Source organism: Nesoenas mayeri (assembly GCF_963082525.1).
Source record: "Nesoenas mayeri genome assembly, chromosome: 2".
Classification (NCBI taxonomy): domain Eukaryota; kingdom Metazoa; phylum Chordata; class Aves; order Columbiformes; family Columbidae; genus Nesoenas; species Nesoenas mayeri.
Genome location: NC_137543.1, coordinates 5,506,600 through 5,528,978, shown reverse-complemented (window position 1 = coordinate 5,528,978; position 22,379 = coordinate 5,506,600). Strand labels below are relative to the sequence as shown.

Sequence of the window (22,379 nt, the reverse complement as noted above, 5' to 3'; positions counted from 1 at the left end):
GGAGTTGACACCTTTTATCCCAAATGAGGTGCGACAATAAATAAAGGACTTAAATCTCAAAGTGGAATCACCTACCAGATGCAGCAGCACTTGCCAAGTTCCACCTGCACGTCACTGTCCCCAAGTCCCCTTCACTACCTCCTCATCTTTACAGATTTTTAGGCTTTGAGGTAATTCAGACTGTGAGCAACTTACGCTTTGCTTGTCTAATGAAATCCTTTAAAATCCCATTTATTTCTGTAGGAAAAAAGTGTCATATTCAGTTCACATGCTCTGCAAAAACTTCACCATGAAGCTCCAACTGAAGATCACCAGATATCAATATAGAATATTGTTGGGTTGATTTATGGGAAAACCTGCGGCTCTGCTGCTTTGTACCCACTGTTAGTCAAAACTTCAGAGAGAGGAATGACATGAGCTATTGAGGATTTATCCAAACCAATGTAAATCAAATCTATGACCTGTTTTTTCCCCCCCATTTAGTTAAATGGACTCGTACTAAATTTTATTGTCAACCTGAATGAGCAGCACAAAACTTTTTGCTTTGAAATCCTTTTGAAACAAGGTTTATTAACTGATTTGCCAATGGCCTTTTGACATTCATTTCTTTTCAAAAGCCAGATTTTTATTCCCTTGAAAATTAAGACTCCTGTTCATTAAGGAGTTTGCAGCAATTCCCTTTTTATAACCTGTTTCACAATCCATATTCAATAGAAAAGCATCTATTTGAGTCTCTATTTTACAGCAAAGAACAAGCAAATTCCTGCTGGAAAATCACCCCAGTGACAATTACTTTGTAATAAAAACCATAGAACTATCGTGTTACATCTGTTATCACTATGGTAAAATTACATCTTGGTTAGAAGTGAGGGTCAAACTCAAATTCTGACCAGAAAACTGAAGCTCAGGTGGTTGTTTTTCCTGCATGTACATTCACAGGTTCACCTGATGTACCAGAGGGTGTTCAGACCAAAGTATAAAGACGTGGGCTTTGCAAAATTGGCTGAGAGTGTATGTGGGTGGAAAGCAGATTAAGAGGAAGGGTTTAGGCGAGGAAAGAGGTTGCGTAAAGGGACATGCTTAAAACCACTCAATTTTAGCACATTTTCAGGAGGCCAAAGTCTTCCTCTATTTCACCCTTTCCCCACCATCCCCAGGAAATCTTAGTGTAGCACTAAAAATATAGGGATGCTGCAGTCCCTTGAGTCCTATACATACCCTTTTCTACTATAGATCTGCCCCTGAAAGCAGAAAAAAACGCTCTAAGCCTGTCTGGGTTACAGCAACAAGGTGGGTCCAATATGTGTGGGAGGGAAGAATCGCAAAACAATTCAGTAAAAGAGAAGTAAAAAAGCCCATTTACACTCAACTGAAAGAAATTTTCAAAGCACACTTAAGCCATTGCAAGAAGTTGAAGCTCAAACCTTGGCTACGAAAGATAAAAAGGAGGCAGAATGTTGGACGGGGAAGATTTAGTGTTGGAAAGAATCATCGATGTAAGGGTAGAGATGCCCATTGCCTTCTTAGGGAGGGATTCTTTTTGGAGGCCTCAAGCTCTTCTCACAAATCACAGCCTAAAATTGCCCCTCCAAAAACTAAAAAGCGGATCTGAAGAACAAAAGGACAACATTAAAAATGGCTTTTAAGCCTCCATCTGTATATAAGAACTGACGGTCTTCATTGTTATACAGCATGGTTTGGCTTGTAGAGTCCTCTTTCTATCAGTCGACAGTTCTCAGACCCGTCAGCGTTTCTTGTGTGTCACGTACGGTCACTTGGACTAACCTCAGGTCACACAAGCTCTCAAGCAAAACCGAGGGTTCAACGAGGTGTTTCTCATACACAAGGTTTGCTGTGAACACTTTAAGCAGGGAGAAATGAAAGTATTAACATTCCTACAGCGCACGATTAAAAGATCAAGGAATTAAAGTTTGCAATAGGAGAAAGCAGCAGAGCAAGGATGAGATTTATTTTAGAAGCAGCTTCTCCTGCGGATCTTAAGCCAAAAAGAGAAAAAAAGGGACCAAAACGTTACCTGCTGCTCTAATAGGAAATGACTTCCATGCTATGGGAGACATTGCTGAATTCCTAGTAAAACTATTCATCTAAATTCACACAGCCTGCATGAATCCTCATGATACACCAGCTGACAATGTGTTATCAGTTGTGCCCTTAAAGAAACACAGAACACCGATATAAAAAGCAGCTCTGGAAGTACCAGTTATTGCACAACTGCCAGAACACGTGGAATTTGCCTTGATATGAAAAGCAAGCACGTGCTCCTAGTGCCCCCAGGATTAAAAATATCTTAATATTTGCATAGCACCCTTCTTTTAAAGAAAGGTATCCTGTGGTCAGCAGGACAAGGGCAGTGATCCTTCCCCTGTGCTCTGCATTGGGGAGGCCACACCTGGAGTATTGTGTTCAGTTCTGGGCCCCTCAGCTCAGGAAAGAGATTGAAGTGCTGGAGCGGGTCCAGAGAAGAGCAACACGACTGGGGAAGGGACTTGAGCACAAGCCCTGTGGGGAGAGGCTGAGGGAGCTGGGCTTGTTTAGTCTGGAGGAGGCTTAGAGGTGAGCTCAGCACTCTCTAGAACTACCTGAAGGGCAGTTGTAGCCAGGTGGGGATTGGTCTCTTCTCCCAGGCATCAGCAATAGGACAAGGGGCCATGGGCTTCAACTCTGCCAGGGGAAATTGAGGCTGGCTATTAGAAAGCAATTCTGTGCAGAGAGAGTGGTCAGGCATTGGAATGGCTGCCCAGGGAGGTGCCGGATTCACCAACCCTGGAGGGTTTTAAGCTGAGACTGGACATGGCACTTAGTGCCCTGATCTAGTCAATGGACTGGAGTTGGACCAAGGGTTGGACTGGATGATCTCTGAGGTCTTTTCCAACCCAGTCGATTCTGTGATTAACCAAACTAAGGGCTACATGTGTTCAAGAACCGTGCTGCTGTTGATTTGAGGTCAGAAGATACTTTGTGTAAGAGAACAGCGGTACATGATATGAAAGCCATACTGACTTGCTTGTTAGTTAAAAAAACAGACGGAGTACAGTAAAATTAGTCTTACACAACCCCTTAGTGGGCGTAAAATTAGTCAATAAGTAAAAAATGATGGGTGGGGAGGTTTTATGGAGTGATTAACACATGCCTCAGGCACAATATTTGCAGTTCTATACATTCCACTGCTTGAGATCTGAATGCAAACTGCGTGATTTTAACTTCAAAGCCAACAAGGCTGAAAAATGTATTTCATTAAGTGTTTATTATTCTGGGTCCACTGTAAATTTGATTCTTAGGTTACCCGTGTTACAATCCCTTCTTGGTACAGGTCAGCTCTCAAGCCGTTAATTCTTCCCAGGAGGAATTCAGATCCTGGAATTGACTCCGAATCAAATGCAGCTACGCCTGGGAGCCCAAAACGAGCGGGATCGTCCAGGAATTAAACTTGGAGAGTCAAAGAGCAGGTTATGGCAACTCCAACAGCTTATTCCGGTTAAGACAAGGTCAGGTAAGATGCAGCTTCATAGAAAGTTGTAAATACACATAATGTGAACATAGATGTCACCTCTGGCAGAGATGCAGAATAAACTCAATTACTTGAGCTGAAATAGTGCTGCTTTATTTCAGCTCCATCTACACGAGTCCTTTCTCACTTGAATTACAGGCAGCCTCTAAAAGCTCATCTGGTGCCTTTGTTCCCTTCTCCCACACCAGATCTTTAAGGTTTTTAGATCTCCTTTCATCTCAGGTTTGGCCACAGGAACTATCCCCTTCCACTCTGCACTGAGTCAGCAATTGGTACCTTAATTCCTTTGAAGAAACATACCTAAAAGCTCATTTATCTGTAACATTTCATGCTTGGCTTCTAAACATGTCTCCATAATCTCCTTTTTACCTACATGCATTCTCCTCAGACAGGTATCAACACTAAATTTCAATGGGGAGATTCACTACTTCATACTAAAAATTCACTCCGTAATATTAAATCCTTTCTCAGCTGCCGCTTTGGAGATTTCTCAGAATCAGCAGTTTGAGTTATTGCTTAATAGACTTTTTTCCACCCAGTTCAGCTTCCCATGAACTAAATTTCAAGACGTTTTAAGCACGGCCTGTCAAGCTTCAGGCTGGAAGGATTTTGAATGGGAGATAAGTTTCTCTTTCTGATATAATCTGTCTAAATGCTTTAACTGAGAAATGACAGCCCAGAACCCTGAACTGCTTTTCTACATGTATAACACACGTAGGAAATGTGTCTCAAGAGCAACTATATTTTGCTGATTCAAAAGCACGCAATGAAATAATCTGTATTCCAAACAAAAATAACTTAAGGTATTCTGTCCTGCTTAGCTCAGCCTTTATTAAAACTGTTAATTAGCACTGAAATACAGAGTTTGCAGAAACGCTGTTCCTTAGTGTTATCGCCTAAAAAGAGCATCATGCTCAGGGTTAAGCTTAAAACAACCTACTTTAATATTTAATGCTACACTAGCTAATGTTTCCTACCAGGGACCATTATCTCTCGCAGCAAAACATAATAACATTGTTAATATCACAGATGGGCACTCAGATATGAAACATATAAAAATAAAGGCTGCTCCTGTAGGGTACCGTCCCTACATTTAAGTGACGTTATAAAGGTAAGCAGCACATGTCAACTGTTGGCGTCTTATGTAAATGTATATAGTTCCTTTTTAAAAGCACCAGTGTAAGTTATTTAATTTAAGCAGGGGAATGAGGAGCAGTTCTGGTTCTGACAGTCACTTCTGTGCCTATTAACTATTCATAAAACACTCAACAGCGATGGAAAGAGCCTTTGATGCAGCAGTAAAGGCTCGGCAAAGCTTTTATCATATTAAATATAAAACCTGAAGCCTCATGTTTACAGCTGCTCATTAGACAGCAAGTTTCTCATGCTGAAAGCAGCAGCCACCCCAAGACACAGAATATTAATCCTAATGAAAGAGCCACATGGATTCCAACTTTCAGAAGAACTGAAATAGATCTACTGGTTGCACTACAACCCAAATTGAGCTTCAATTGCCACTGAAATAACCAAATTGCGTTATTAATGGTTTAAAGTGTTAACAGAAACCACATATTGTCATTTCATAGAAAAAGTTGCTTCATAAAGCTAAGAGTTTCTCCAAGTTTACACCACACCAGTCGTCAGTTTCTCCTCACCTTTATTCACCCCAAATCCCTTGCAAAGTTATTTGTAAAATACATCCAAATTTTCCACAAACTGGACGTAGTTTGAGTGATTGAATCCTTAGAAGGCAAGTTTAATGATAGACGAAAATACACTGTAATTAATAAACAATAGCAGGGATTTTAATTCCCTCTGACCAACAAGCAGCATTAAGTACCAGATGTTTAAGACCAAGGCCTCATCCTGCTCCCATAGAATTTATAAGACATGGCTGAAATGTGACAGGGGAAGCAAACAGTAGTAGTAATACACAGAACATACTCAAGACTAACACAAATGACTTGGTTTCTCAAACACCTTGGACTGATGAACACGTGAAGGCACTGTCAGTTTATTTTTCTAGTAAAGTTGGGAGGAACTTCCCATTGAACGGGTCTCTAAAAAAGATTAATGACGATTTCCAGACATCAAAACTTGTGAAAATGCCCAACTAATATAATTCCAGCTGGAGCCAGGCTGGACGATCGGGTGGTGAGGTGGAGTGTGAACTGGCTGAAGGGAAGAAGCCAGAGAGTCGTCGTCAATGGGGCAGAGCCCAGTTGAGGCCTGTATCCAGTGCAGTGCCTCAGGGGCAGTGCTGGGCCTGTGCTATTCAATATATTCATCAGTGATTTGGATGAGGGAACAGAGTGACTGTCAGCAAGTTTGCTGGTAACACCAAGCTAGGACGAGTGGCTGACACGGCAGAGGCTGTGCTGCCATCAGAGACCTGGACAGGATGGAGAGCTGGGCGGGAAACATTGAATGAAATAGAACAAGGGCAAGTGTAGAGTCTTGAATCTGGGCAGAACAACCCCAGGTTCCAGTGTAAGTTGGGGAAGGAGCTGTTGGAGAGCAGTGTAGGGGAAAGGGACCTGGGGGTCCTGGGGACAGCAGGGTGACCATGAGCCAGCACTGGGCCCTTGTGGCCAGGAAGGCCAATGGTACCTGGGGTGGGTTAGAAGGGGGTGGTCAGTAGGTCAGAGAGGTTCTCCTGCCCCTCTGCTCTGCCCTGGGGAGACCACACCTGGAATCTTGTCTCCAGTTGTGGCCCCTCAGTTCCAGCAGGACAGGGAACTGCTGGAGAGAGTCCAGCGCAGGGCAACAAAGATGCTGAAGGGAGTGGAGCATCTCCTGTGTGAGGAAAGGCTGAGGGAGCTGGGGCTCTGGAGCTGGACAAGAGGACACTGAGGGGTGACTCATTCATAGTTACAGATATATAAAGGGGTAGTGTCAGGAGGATGGAGCCAGGCTCTTCTCGGGGACAACCAATGACAGGACAAGGGCTAATGGGTCAAACTGGACCACAAAAGGTTCCACTTAAATATGAGAAGCAACTTCTTGATGGTGAGGGTGGCAGAGCCTGGCCCAGGCTGCCCAGGGGGGTTGTGGAGTCTCCTTCTGTGCAGACATTCCAACCCGCCTGGACACCTTCCTGTGTAACCTCATCTGGGTGTTCCTGCTCCATGGAGGGATTGCACTGGATGAGCTTTCCAGGTCCCTTCCAACCCCTGACATTCTGGGATTCTGTGAGTACAAGGCTGTTACGGATTTGTAGCTGCATTTCTGACATGGCAACGTAACATCAATCTAAGCCCAGCAAATCAGCCCTTATTTTGGGAAGGGGTACAGCAGACCTTTCCACTTCACAGTATCCATCGATCCAGCTCTCACTGCTGCATTTTATTAAAAATTCCAAACTTCAGGAAAATTTTGAAACATTGAGAATTCAACTGCTGTTGAACTGGGAAGGGACTATAAAAGAACCATCTCCTTCAGTTGCCGAAATCTCGTGGCTTCCAGAACAAATAGGACAGGTCATTCATCTGCCAAATCATAAATACGCCTCTGATCCAGGGTATGGAAACTGCGAGGAAAATCAAACACCTGTGAGCAGAAAGCGTGTAACATCACAATAACATGCCTAAGGTTTTAATGGTGGTGTTTGATAACTGAGATTATTTCAACGGCCAAAGTTTTCTCCATGATATAAAACACAAGCACACACCGTAAAGCTTAATTGTCAATATTCAACATACACCTGTAAGGAAGAGTCTTTTTTGCCCACCTAAAACTTCTAGTTCTTCAATGTATTAAAAGCAAAGTTCGTTGCTTGAATCACCACATTTCCTCAGGTTCTACTTCTCAAAAATAGTTTGGAGCCAATTGAATCTGACAGAAAACAACTGAATGTTGCTTTTAGCCAAAGCAAAGGGAATTTTACAGCAGTTCGACAGCAATAAGCAACCCCCTGCAGTGAGGAATAAATATAGCTTATGTTGAGGCAGACAGATGTTGAGGGTGATAAAGGTAAACAGAACCATGGAAGAAGCAATTACCAAACAGGCTTGATAAGTCACCCGTGAATAACTTAACCCTGCACTGAATCCAACATTATTTGTTCCTCTGTTGAGGGAACGTGAGCCGGAGCACGAACAATTTCAATTAGTTCCCAAAGTGTGAACATTTGTAACCAGCCGCCTCCGTCTCTTATCTCCAAGGTATTGAGCATCGTCATTGCATCCCCACAGCCTTTTCTGCATCGCTTGGTGGGTTTGCTGGTTTTTCTAGAAGCAAGAGCTCTTTTCTTCCCTTCCCCCCAAATCCCAATGTTATTGGGATCACTGGGCTTAGGGGAGGAAGGGAAAAGACATTTCTCAATTATCTGGAGGAAACAGATCTGCTTGAAGAGCTCACGAGAGCAACATAAACTAGTGGACTGGTCAGTAATTAAGAGGCTGGTTTATTTATTCTGTCTGACCCAAAGTCAGCTTTGCCTTTTTAAACATGCAAGTGCTAGCACAAACAAAAAAAAGCCATCAAAAAGTACAGGTCACTTATAAATCTGAGTCTTCTCCATGTAAAGCAGGATGCAAGTTTTTGTACTCCTGGTAAACCAAAGCAAAGGAATTAAGTCTCTAAATCTCAACTTACCCAAAAGACAAGTCATGGACATTATAAGCATTCCCAGATGAAGATGCATGTGTTTTATTCAGCTCCTATTTGGGTAATGCTCATAATCTATTTTAACTAAGCCACCAGTAGATCCAAGAAGAACATTTGATAGGCTATGAACATGAAAACTCTCAGGAAAACCTAGAGGCATAACCCATCAGCACATCTCGTGGCAACTAACCGCACTGATTAGCGAACCCCATTGATTCCAAATAAACTGACTACTAATTTCACATGAAAACACATTTTGAACTATAGGAAGACAAGATAAAACCATTCGTACGCTGCACCAGTTGAATCTCATGCCCTTTTGTCATGTCAAATGTAAAAATACAGATGTGTCATTTGAGATGCTAACCTCAAAACTTTAAAAATGCTGTAAATAGTATTCAACAAACACTATTTTTGAGAGGTGGTGCAGTAGTTTTGTTTGGCCACAACTGAGCATGCTCTAAGGCACAACTGCATGTATAAGCCAAAGCAAACATTAGCAAACATCTAATATGCATATATTATAGATACACTTATCCGGTACGCACACATCCTTGATTTATTCACTCAAAACATGCTCAGTCTGGCACTTCCATTCAGTTCCATGTCATATTTTCTGATACCTGATAGAGAACAAGATTTTCTGGATTTGATAAAGGTAATACCAGATACTCTTAATACTTTAAGCAGTTTATTGGAAACCTTGTTGCAGTACTCACCACAAAATTTAACAGTCTACTCCTATTCTAATCCCCATTATTATCTAAAGCCATTGGTATCATGGTTTATTCATGTGTATTTACGTATTATAACAAACTAGGCAAATTAACCACATAGAATAAGACTCACTAGTGGTTTGAAACAAATGCAACATTTCACTAGCAGTTCAAAAAGACCATTTAGCTACTTATTCTAAAGTGTTGTAAGCCGATGTGTTTCTCCATAAATGAAAATAGGCTTCCTTGCAATTCTTTAGAGTCTAATGTTGTTTCTGATTTCTAGGATACTTAACTGTTAATAAAGAATTTTAGAAGCTTTTGGGGTTATGGGAACTCAAAACAAATTGGGTTAATGTTTTAACAGACAGAAGCAATATTAGACCTAAGATGAATGTAGGTAGAAATCTTCCTCAATTAAACGTGGTCACAATTGAATCTGTTGCACAGCCAAGAACAAAAGCACAAAGTCCATTTTACCTGGTGTATCTTCAGTTGGTAGAACCCCACTTCTCTCTTCCCCTGACTCGAATCAACGCACAAAGATATCGTTTCAAACAACAGAAATGAGGATTACTTACCAATCTGCAACAACACGGGCGTTACCAAAGCTGTCTCCATGGCGTAACAGAATTCCCTGCCGAACATGACGGCCCCGTGCATCACCCACAGGCGGATCGGTATCCGGTCGATGGATCCTTCGCTAATGGTCTCCTCACCGCTTTCGTTTTCCTTGGTTTCTGGTTTCTGAAGCTGCGCCACAGGTAGATCTTGAACTTGCATAGATTCCGAGTCAGCATTCTGGGGAGCCATTTTCATTACCATAAAAATATATATATATATTTGTTATATCTACATAAATAACACTACCATAACTCCACAAACAAGTTAAGGTGTCTTCTCTTTCAGCTTCTGTTCCTCAGGCAAATAACGCTGATATTCCTCTTGTACAAACAGGTATCTTGCAACTTCGTGTATAAATACGAGACACCAAGAACGAAAAGCTATTTGGTAGGAATTTCCACATATGGCTTGCTGGTTTACTGTGAGTTAGAGTTAAAAATCCATAATTGCCATTCAGTTAATACCAGTTTCATAATTATTATTGAAGAAGTGCTGAAGTTGTTATTCTTGCTACAGAGAGGTGGAAAGGCGACACAAAGAGGTGCTCCACTGTTAATCCCCATCGAGCGGCTGATTAATCTGCAACAAAAAGCAAGCATTTAAAAATTTCAATAGCGTTTTTCAGGATATTGTGGCCCCCCCCACTTTAACCATATACCCTATTTCCTGCTTAATGCTTTCCATTGTCCTTGCCTGGTGTAGGGTCTTTTATTCCACATTCCCTCCTACCCCTGGAGTTCCCATTGAAATGGAGTTACTCATATTTAAATGACTGTACTCATAAGTTCCTCCAGTTTGTGGTCCTACATGAAGCCACAGAAAAATACATCAGATCCTCAGAACATCAAGCACAAAACAAGTTCTGGGAAATTTAATGCAGGTTCCATTTCAGCAACAGCAGAGGATATTCCAGAACTATGCCAGGAAGATGATTCATTAATTACCATTTACTCCTAGGCTGCACAGACATCTCCATTTAGACTTTTGGAAGTCGTCAGTTACTTTGCAGTAACCATCCCACCATTCCTCAAGCAAACACGAGCAAAAAGAAGCCATTAGGAATATAACTTTGAGGTTTGGTATATAAATATTTAAGCTTCTGATGAAGATATATAGATAGATACAGATATACAGCACATGCTTCCATCTTCACTTTCTGCACACAAGACCAGAGCATCTTAGTCCCACGTCCTTAAGGTTGCTGAAGTCCATGAGAGTAGAATGGTACAATATCTTCCATCACATGCTAAAGCTATTAAAATATATGTATTCCAACCAAGTCAGACAAGTTTCTCTTGTATTTCCCCATCCTTTGTGCCACAAAGTCTAAGCAGACACACAAACTGTAACACATCAATCAAAATGTGTTTAAGCACTTAGGAGAAAAAAAGTAAAGCATTTTATAAAATGTCAGATTGCAAAATATTTGTACTAGACAGATGCGGATTTACATCTATGCACAGAGTATGACTAAACTGGTATCCCAGGACAAAACCCCCCAAGGGTATCGTTCCACAAGATGTTGGCTTTGGCAGCAAAACTGGCCTAAGACATCCCCACGCCACAGTTTGCTGCCCCTTCAGTTGTGGCAAGAAAAACCTCCTCGTGGGCTACAGCATAAACCAGATCATTAAAGCGGTGAACCTAAAAATGAGCCTTCGGGAAAGAAAAGTGACATGTTTGGGGTTTAAAGCACATCAGAACAGCAACTCGGCTGCAGCACGACCCGACGCGCTGCTCGACTAAAACTGCAGCATGAGATCACATTGAGAACTCCCTCCTCCTGGTACCCTCAGTGGGTTTATTGCATCTGTTTTGTTCTTCCATTCAGAAACGTGTTTTTCTGATCTGGGCTCTTCCTCTTCCCCAGGTTCCCCAAGATGACCAGAGTTCTCAGATTTGATCACATCAATAACAACATAATACCATAATTTGCTTTGGAGCCAGTCGAACCTTTAAATCACCTTAAATCACATGAGAGAAGTGAAAAGAACTTACCGAACACAACTGCTGTAAGCCAAGTTTTAAGTTCCAAGTTTGAATCTACAAGCATTTTTAAGTTCCAAGTTTTAATCCATAAGCACTTTAAGCTCCAAATTTTAATCTATACGCATTAAATCGCTCCGAACAAAATTGACTCAAAATAGCATTTCTACAAGCACTCAATTAACAGGAGGAGCTGGGATGCAGTGCCTACAGTTACTGAATTATGGCACACACAGGTATTTATTCAAGTTCTTCATAAATACCTTGTTTTTATTAAGGTTTTTCCATCCGTTCGGGTTTGCATTTACTAAGCTTATTGTCCTCCTTCCAGTAGTTAGAACAGCACTGAACTTGCATCAGGATGGGAAGGGAAGTGATTATCTTTCCTTGTCTTAGTTTTCAAATCACTCCTTGAAGGGCTATTGGTTTGTCATAAATATGAAATTAAGCACTGTGAGTATTAAAAAAAAGACACATCCACTTGTTATAACACAAGTTCTGGGTAAGTAAAATCTACAAAATACATGTTACAGAGTAGGAGCAATTATTTTAATTGCAGACTAGTAATAAAACGTTTAATTGTTGGCAGAATCAGGCAAAATTGCACTCTGTAGAATATAAAAGCTTATGTATCAGGTCTTATCATCCAGAAATCACCCAGAATATGTGTGTTGTGTCAATGACTATGGGTCATGGATAACACTCATGTACACGACAGCTTTAAAGTCTGTAGAGGGTTTTTTTTAATGCTTAAAATCTATAAAGAATTTAACTTAATTTGCCTAAACACTTCATTTATTATACTACGCAGTTTGAGGGCAGCAAAATTAGACACAAAGACACTTCATCCCACCAGAACTTCACAATGCACTGGGACAGTTGGTTACGTGAGTGGGACGACACTGGGCTTGCAACATTTGTCACTGGAAAGGATCAAGAGACAATATCTGAGATTTACCCCATTGGAATGAGACTCTTAAGGGATGACTGAAAAAGTTGGTATTGAAGTGGAAGATGACAGGGAGTAATCAGATAATTCAGGAGACAATAATGGATGATAGATGGAGGCAGGCTTTGAAGCTGTAATTGAGATAAGAAGAACAATATATTTTAAACATGCCAGAAAAAGCAGTTAGAGTATTCAAGTGCAACAGCAGAGGCACAATGGGCAGGTTTTATCTAAAGGAACAGAGAATTACTGTTCCATTACGCCAATTTTGTGGGAAGCATAACGCTCGTCTTCCTGCAGCACTTTTATCTGCCTCCAAGTGCATATTTAATACCAGAGAATAACAACAGCCTCTCAGAAAAGTCTTCCAGCTCGTTCCCAAGTCCTGCCCTGTTGTGTTCAGACTCATTTTACACTGATCTAGATTCCACCACTGCTTTTTCCAAGTTTCATTTTGAATTCGGCGAGTTTGAATAGCGCCATTCTTCCTTATCGAAAAGGGAGACAAATTCATTTACCTGCTGGAAGCATTACAGACGCTTTTATGCAGCAAAGAACTCCAAAGTAAAAGGAGTAAAATACCAAAGAAGGCATCTAACATTATTTTTTTCATGTTTGTTGGCTAGTAAACCAATTGACAATTTTTTATTGTAGTATTGAGCATCCACAGTGATTTCCAATTCAGTCCCTTTACCTTTAGTCATGCAGTTCAGAGGTGTTGGAGCATCTCCCGTGTGAGGAAAGGCTGAGGGAGCTGGGGCTCTGGAGCTGGAGGAGACTGAGGGATGACCTCATTCATAGTTATAGATATATAAAGGGTGTCAGGAGGATGGAGCCAGGCTCTTCTCAGTGACAACCAATGGTAGGACAAGGAATAATGGGTTCAAACTGGAACACAGGAGGTTCCACTTAAATATGAGAAGCAACTTGTTCCTGGTGAGGGTGGCAGAGCCTGGCCCAGGCTGCCCAGGGAGGCTGTGGAGTCTCCTTCTGTGCAGACATTCCAACTCGCCTGGACACCTTCCTGTGTAACCTCATCTGGGTGTTCCTGCTCCATGGGGAGATTGCACTGGATGAGCTTTCCAGGTCCCTTCCAACCCCTGACATTCTGGGATTCTGTTTGCATGGAGTCCACCTAATAATAACACCAGCCTATTATTTTTTAAGAAGGGATGAATTAGGCTTATTTTACTTGTCATCCAAGCAGACTGGGTATTAATACTAAGAGAGCTAGCATTGCTTCCTCCAACCCGTCGGGAGGTATGGTGCCAAAATATTTCAGAAAGAGAATTTCCTTTTCAATTGTACCTTTCTGACCATCTAGCCGTGCAGCAGCTAAAGAAAATAGCTCAAAAATGGCACATGACATCAGTTCTCATGAAGTTCTCACGTCCCACATTCTGCCACAGACTCTCATAATTCCCATCAAGTTTTAAAAGGCACTTTAATGACTAATGAAGAATAAGTAAGTAGAATGAAGAATGGGTTAATATTGGATGTTGTGCAGAGGGTGGGTACAAAGAGTTTATCTAAAGAAATACTCCTGGTCTTGTAAAGTGGATATAGGAGGAGGGGACTGATTACACAGGCTCTTTTTCAGCCTAATTGCATGTTTTCTGCCTTGACCTTTGGCCACATTGCGACAACAACAAAACCTACAAAGCAGTAGTAGTAGTAGTTCATATGAATATTTCAACAATGCAGGCAAGTGATATATTCTGAAAACTAATCGGGAAGCAATTTTCTAAAAGCTCCTCAAGTCACTTGTAATTTTAGCTGTTCTACTTTTCCTATCTAGTTTCCATCTCGGCATAAGTCATAACACGACTACGCGAAGCACAAAACAACATTACAGGCTTGAGGAGGCTGTATCACAATAACCCTGTGCCTAAAACAGGCAGCGCTCAAGACAAAGCACGTGAACTAAAGAACCAGAGGGAAATTACCACCTTTCTTTAGGGTTTCCAAACACGACAACTTAGACAGGTAATATTTGTGACCCCCAAAATCAGTGCTTTTCTTTTCCCTGGGGCAAATGACTTTTATCACGCTTTTCAATCTGGTTTGTAGCTTAGAGGTTGACACGCGGTATTTTTGCATATGTGACACCACCATAAAGAAAAGACTGGCAGTACACCCATAATTCCCCAATAAATGGGGTTAACGGTGATATTGCCCGAAGCTTTGAAGACTGAACTATATTTAATTCATGTTCCCATCTATCTCTTGCTATCAAGGAATAGGAATGTACTGTTCGACAACAACTAGATTTTCCACACCAGTGCCAAGGCACATGACTTTAATTAAGCTATGAAGTAGGCAGCAAGTTTCAGGTAATCACACACAATTTATGATAAAAGTAATAAAGCCTGGCAAGTAGATAAAGTTCAATGGGCCCAACTGGATACCATGAGGAAACTTAAGCTCAGCTCTTTCTTCCTCTGAAGCCGTTAGACAATCCTTAAGGCATTTATTGGTGTATGAAATTTATTTTGACAGGGTAGGTGTGCATTAGCTACAAAATCTGAAAGGAGAAATAAGCACAGCCTAAGAAAAAGTGGAAGGAACTTCTCTCATCCTAATCTCTAAAGTTCATCGCATTACCTTCCAATCACTGACCCAGCCATGTCTTGTCTCCAATCTCTCTTCCATTATTTCAATGTACCTCTAATTTATTTGACATGCAAGTATACAAATTGCTCAAAGTCTCCTTAAATCATAGTAAAGAGCTGCATTCAATTTTGTTCTGCAGGAACTGTTTTCTAGCAAATCAGGAAATATTCCAGTTCAATCATTCTCCAGTTTAAAGCAATTCTACCCTCTTGACACTGAAAAGAAGGATGACGAGATACCATGAGCCATCATTGAATACAAACATCTTTTCATGGTTTACCACAAGAAATAAATAGCTGAGCACCAATTTTTGCAGAATTTAACTCTGCTTCAATAATTCTGGTCTCAGTTGTCACTGAGTCACTAACAGATCCTAATGTGATATTCTGCATAACACACTGAAAGGTACATGTACTTCTACTTCATGAAATACTCAACTATTTGACTGGAAAAAGAGTCCATGAGCTAACAGGACAAGATTTGACTTCCAGAGTCTTACACCATACCCTCCTTTAATTCTTCAATGAGCACATCCCACATATACGCATTGTTAACCATACTATTTCACCTGTGAATCACATTAGCCTGGCAAGCCTATAAATGCTCAGTCATTCTATTGTATTTACTTTTCTGCCAGCTTGGTTTATGCTAAGGTTTTCAAGTAACCTCTTGAAAAGTTACCTAGACTGATTTAAGTCTAGTTTTAATATTAGTATTGGAAAGAAAGGCATTTTGAGTTTATCTGGCTTTTCCTCAGACTAAATAAATGTTTGGCTGAACGCTCCTACCCCTGTATTCCAGACAAACACCACTTATTATTCTTTCTATCATCCAGTGGAAAAATGGACACTGGGTTCTGCTTCAGCATCTGACTTGCTTGCAAAATGATCCATCACTCGGCCTTGTGCCTTTTCAAGAGTAAAATGGCATTTGTCCAAGGATAATTCCTGATGTTTTGAGTTCAAATCCACCACGCCAGAGCAATAGCACGTTGCTGTGCAAGAGCAGCTCTTAAAGACAAGGTTGATCTTCATTCCTCTCACGGCTCCAGCACAAAAATTTACCCATTTTCAAAATACATTAAAAATGACTCTAAGGTGCCCATCCAACACATTTTGTACAGATGACTCCCCTGGGATTAAGTTTGTTTCATAGAGACAGCAGCTAGACGGATACTCGGTGTAGTACAAAGCTGATTGCAGCTTCAAATTATAACAGGAAACTACATCTGCCTGTTTTGCTAGCAAGGCTAGTTTTGGATTAAGGTGAGCTGCCTGCACAGGAATATCGCATAAAATACATTACCAGCTTATTATACTATAGGTTTCTCAATCACAAATACTTCGTCCAACAGCAGCAGCCTGCTCTTCCTTTTCTCTGCCCCAGGTTCCTCACTCCCACCCCTTCCTGCACAGTCTGAGTAGCAAACCAGACGGTGAAACCAATGTAGGTTGAAAACTAAGCTGAGAAAACCACAAAAAAAAGCCTTTATAAAGTCAGTTGGGCTTGATCTGATTGCATGGCTGTATGGATCCATACCAAGACAACATGGGAAGGGAGGGATAGGGGCAGTCAGAAGTATTCAGGTAGCAACACCCCATGTGAAATTGCAGCTTACGTAGTAAAACCATTGTCGGTGGATGGCTGTGGCTACAAGGGCAAAGAGCAGACTCACCTACCCAGCTCAAGATGCCTTCTCAAGGCAGAAGAAGCTCTCCCAGCATGACTGGCAATCCCAATGTGTATTCTGCCTCCTAGGACTCAGATGCACAGCAGAATCCACGTGCAAAGCCAACAGGTAGCTATTTTCTCCTCGGTTGTTTTGCGGCTCTGTTACTAATTATTAGCAGCTGTTTATAGTAACAGAACTGGCCACAGGGGAAGTTTCTTTGGCCCATATCGAGACTCAAAATGTTCAGCCACTGCAGAGGGATGAAAAGCATCTAGAAAACGTACCTGGAGCTTTTGGCCCAGCTGGACAAATCTGTGCAACTACTTTACTTGAAGTTCAGCAAAGGGGCATTATCCTTCCATAGTCAGATTATGTTGATCCTTCATAAAAGCGTAGACTAAAAAACATCCTGTGAGTTTCTAGAAACACCATCATATGAGTCACGAGGCCTTTGGTTCAAAAAGGCAGCAATTACAGGCAAGTAGTTGTTTAAATTTCCATTAAGACTTTTTCTTACATGCAAACACCAAGATTTTTAGCTACTGCTTTCTCTGTATTAACTCTATCAGAGGGGGAAACTATACTCATTCAGGAATAATTTTTAATAAAAGGCTATTATACCACATATTACTTAACAACAGCCACATGTGTGAGCAACGTTGCTCCAGATCCGGAGAGAAAAGTTAACCTCTGATTTTAAAACACTCTTACATTAAACTGGACTAACCTGTTTGGAACCACTAAAAGCCTGCCAAAGGAAGAAAAGGTTAAGGCTGACCGGGTGCAATCAAGAACCACGTTTGACATGTCCTAACGTTTAATTCATCGTTCCGGTGATCAAAGGCATTGAAACACACCAGCTTGCTCTACAAGAATGTCTAAGCAACCCTATAAACAATACAAAATATATATTTTAACAAGTTCTTCTTGAAACCCCTGGACCCAGCACAATGCTTTTGCATCATGACCTACTTTTGAGGCTACCCCACCATTTAAGCCACTGAAGGAAGGTCTGGGAGGGTGGAAATGATACAGCATGTTGGCAATTAAGATGATATGGAGCAATGCACCTCACATGGAGAAGCAGCATTTTTTCCATTCCTTGCAACGTAAACTTTGCCTGCCCTCGGGACTCTTCACACGCTGTAATCCACGTGATATATTTACAACCTCCGCCGTGCCCTTGTTTAAGCCAGGGCATAACTCTTGAAAAATATACTAGTTTAAGAGAAGCAAATGATTCCAGCAGTTCTGCTGTCAATGTGGAACGTTGGACATACTCAACCCCCCCCCAAAAATCCATAAAAATATACAGATATCTCCCCCCCACCCCCAGAAATACAAGAGCAACAGTGTGTGCAGCTTCACTTTGAAAGGGTTGCTGAAGGCTTGTTGCACCCTTTCCTCAGTATGTATACAAAATTCCAGAAATGATTCAAACCTGACATAAAGAGGATTCCAACTCCAGCCTTGCCAGGATTAAATCTGCTATAGGGTGTCCTGCCTTCGTCTTTCTGTAAAGCGTGGCCATGACTAGAAGCCCCCTTGCTTTATTGGGACCCTCTTGCCACCCAATTCCAGCTTACCTGGAAAATTATCAAGAATATTTTAGTTCATGTGACTATGTGGTCACAGACGGCGACCTGTGCATAACAAACTCCCCAATGGGCTTTGTTTTCTGCCCAGACAAGTAGGGAGGAATAAAAAGCTTAAGATGTCAGGTGGAAAGATGAAGGTCCTCATGATATAAGGGAGAACATAATTAGACAGCACTTAGTTATTCTCTGTATTTTGGGGGCCAATGTGATTTCCCTGGCCTGATCATATTACTGGGAAAAAAAAGATGCAGGAAACCATGAGTCTTCATGATATTACTGAAACAATTCTAGGAAGCCATCTTTCTAAAAGGGATCCAGAATTTAATGTGAAACAGACTTAATTCAGTGGATTGGATATTATACTGTTCCCCGAAGACACAGGCTGCTACTAATATTAGATCAGGTTACATTGTTAAATCACTGCTGCTGGTGTTTTTAGTAGGAAATACTTCATTTTCTTAAACTGAGGAGGTAGCATTATCTGATTCAACTTATTGTTTGGTTTGCTGCTTGGTAGAAAACTTCACATATGCTCCTGCTACCCTCATGTCCATTAATATAGATACATTAAAAGGGTAAACAGTGAAGGTGGTGTGGGCATAAATAGCAAGAGGAGCCTTCCCAGATAGCAGAAAATGTAACAGCTGGTAAAACAGGCACTAAAAAGCACGAGTTTTTAAACCATGAACATGGGAGTTCTCCCCCATCAGAAGTCAATGGATCCATTCCCTCTGTCTCAACCAGGTAGGGCAGAGGAAAACAAAATTAGAGCTATTGCCATCTTAACATGTTACCAAGTGGATTAACTGGAACCATCCTCCCTTCCTGCAGACAGACAATGAACCCAGTGGGGCTGGTGGTGCAAGAATCATTTTCAATATCAGTACATCATTGCCACCAGCATTTTCTTCTCTTTGCAAGTTCTTTCATCAAGGCTGTTCTCTTGATTGCACAGGGTGAGAAATGAAGTTTACCAGCGCAACCATTTGCAAATTACTCTCCAGAATGAGCAATGCTTTCTATAATAGGTTGAGACTAGTGTTTTGAATGAATATTCATCTCAAAAAAACAGTCAATCCCGGATTGATTACTTAATATACGCAAAATTAGATATTCCTTGCAGATGTTACTGTACCTACGCTAAAAGTGCAATACTTCGTTTTCACGTACTGGCATTTGAACTAATTCTATTCACTGCTTTAAAAATTTCAGGCTGGTTTCTTCAGGCTGTAAATGCTTCAGAAACCCAAATACTGCCAGAATATGTATTAGACAATTACAGAAGCAATTCAATAGCTCAAGACAAAAAAAAAAAAGAGCACAGCATAGATCATGAGCTGACTTCCTTCAGCATATCATTAAAGTTTGCAAAGTCTAATTCGCTGGAATTATCTCCAATTACCAGTCCCTAAACGCATTAAGATCATTCGGTCTCAGGAAAACACTGTTAAATTAAGATTTTCACAGAATCTCAGAATGTCAGGGGTGGGAAGGGACCTGGAAAGCTCATCCAGTGCAATCCCCCCATGGAGCAGGAACACCCAGATGAGGTTACACAGGAAGGTGTCCAGGCGGGTTGGAATGTCTGCACAGAAGGAGACTCCACAAGCTCCCTGGGCAGCCTGGGCCAGGCTCTGCCACCCTCACCAGGAACAAGTTGCTTCTCATATTTAAGTGCAACCTCCTGTGTTCCAGTTTACACCCATTACCCCTTGTCCTATCATTGGTTGTCACCGAGAAGAGCCTGGCTCCATCCTCCTGGCACTCACCCTTTATATATCTGTAACCATGAATGAGGTCACCCCTCAGTGTCCTCTTGTCCAGCTCCAGAGCCTCAGCTCCCTCAGCCTTTCCTCACACGGGAGATGCTCCACTCCCTTCAGCATCTTTGTTGCCCTGCGCTGGACTCTCTGCAGCAGTTCCCTGTCCTGCTGGAACTGAGGGGCCACAACTGGACACAAGATTCCAGCTGTGGTCTCCCCAGGGCAGAGCAGAGGGGCAGGAGAACCTCTCTGACCTACTGACCACCTCCTTCTAACCCACCCCAGGTACCATTGGCCTTCCTGGCCAAAGGAAAGCATCCACAGAATTTTATTCACTCTGGAAAGGCTGAGAAGTTGAGGTTTGGCTGGATTTTACTAGTTCTGAAGAAATCATTACTCCTTCGGAGAAAAACAAAAAGAGGGTTTCTCACATTTCAGCTTTTCCGAAGGGTTTGTAAACAGTTACACATAACAGCTTATATCACCTTACACTAAATATTCTCATTTTCCCTTCTTTGAGTGAACTGACAGATCAAACCAGCACATCGTCACTGTGACAGCTTGGTAAATAAGTCTGAGCCTGCACTGATTCACTATGAACGTTGGAAACTCTCGTCAATGAGAAAGATCTTTTCCCTTCCACTAATAACGTGCTATAGGTTAGCGCAGCAGCAGATTTATGGTAAACATCTTCGGTGTCTCCCTTTTGAAGCACAAGTGATTAGAAACAAGCATTATAGCTCAAGCACTTCAGGTTTTCAGGACTGTCCCAAGCATGACAGACGCATTTATGTTTATGAAATACCCCTATTTGATTTACTTTCTCAGTTATTTAAATAAACATTTGAACTGACCTAGCTGTCATGCACATCCTATATATTTTAAGTTATAAGATAACCAAAAGACTATTAAATTAATAAATATTAAATAATACCAGAAGAATACTGTTTGGCCAGTAATATGGATAAACCAGTGCTCACAAGGGTGGCATCACCACACTGATTTCAGATTTACAGCATCTACAAACAATACAATAAGAGCTTCCACAAATGGTACTTTAAGCAAAGTAGGTGAAACATACCCTTTAAAATTTACACTAAGAGAAAGAAATGCAGGTAACAAACAGACAAACCATCCATTTTAGACAATTTTAGTGCAAGTAATATGAGAAAGCTGGTGGCCACGTTTAAGAGCAGCTTGATGAATACATATTTTGATCCTGGCCTAGGAACTAATGCTATTTTAGTAATGTGTTTTGCCAAGCTGCAACCCTGTCAGAACTGGCAGGATAAGATATTTACTGACACACATGCTGAAATAATAAGAGGCTGTAAGTGCTTGGCAGTTGGACTTGATACAGAAAGACAGGGAAATATTTAAAGGACACAGACCTCTCCCATTTGTGACTTTGTCAAGCTATGAAACACTTGGCAAAGTCTTGTCAGAATTTGGCATTTTTACCTAAGTTGGGAATGACTGTCAGACACTATTCTCTTGCACAAGCTCCAGCGTCCATGCTATTTCACCACTGTTTTGCCTTATGAACTATTATCCTCCCCCAAAAAAAGGTTTGAAAAGCATCTGGTCTCCCACAAGCATATTCTGTTGGAGGTTTCTAGCAGATACGCAGCCTTACGTTACCTAAAACATCCTCAGCGAATCAATCTTACACACCTAATTTTTTCTTGAGTGTTCATAAGAAAATATTGTTGCAATAATTTCTATGGGACTAGCCAAGGTTTTTCTAGTAGGAGGAGAGTTGCTTTGCTTAAAAATGGTATTTAAGGTCAACAAATCATAGCCAACATTTACTTAGTTGAAAGGTTCAAGCTGATTACACTTGAGTCATATTCTAGACGCAGGATTGCTGGCGTAAAGAATGCGGTAGCGAGAAGTTCAACCTATACAAACAATTGTTTAGAAAGCAAAGTTAATCTAGTGGTTGCTTCTTTATGTGCAGCTAATTGCATACCAGCAAGAGAACCTTTCGAGATTGTTCGCCGAGGCAGAAGGAATTTGTGGTCAGATAGTATCACAGGTATTTCTGTTGGTAGGCAGAGCTGCTTTAATACTTGAAGGCACTGAATGCTGCATGAGAAAAGGAGGACAATAAAATAAATGCCAGAATTTCAGTACGCAGAGTCGCATGGTACTCAAGTGCAGCAGCTGAGTTAGCAGGTTATGCTATTAAGCATCTAATATCCTCAGAAAGGCATTAGATCCTCTTCTCAGCAGTGCATTCACTGGAGTCAGAGAACCAGCAACCATTTTTCTTCTTCTGTTATTGTGAATCAGTCCTGAGGTCTCAAGCCAAGTGGGAA

General features: G+C 41.3%; 1 protein-coding gene across 2 annotated transcripts in view; it reads right to left on the bottom strand.

Moving 5' to 3' along the window:
• The window catches only part of SLC45A4 (solute carrier family 45 member 4), a 66,217-nt gene that overhangs the window by 30,472 nt on the left and 13,366 nt on the right, over positions 1 to 22,379 (bottom strand). For both annotated transcript variants that reach the window (XM_080340379.1, XM_080340380.1), the window contains exon 2: positions 9,435 to 10,056. In XM_080340379.1, the coding sequence (XP_080196505.1) occupies positions 9,435 to 9,678 (244 nt within the window). In that variant the 5' untranslated portion in view covers positions 9,679 to 10,056. The remainder of the gene's footprint in view (positions 1 to 9,434; positions 10,057 to 22,379) is intronic.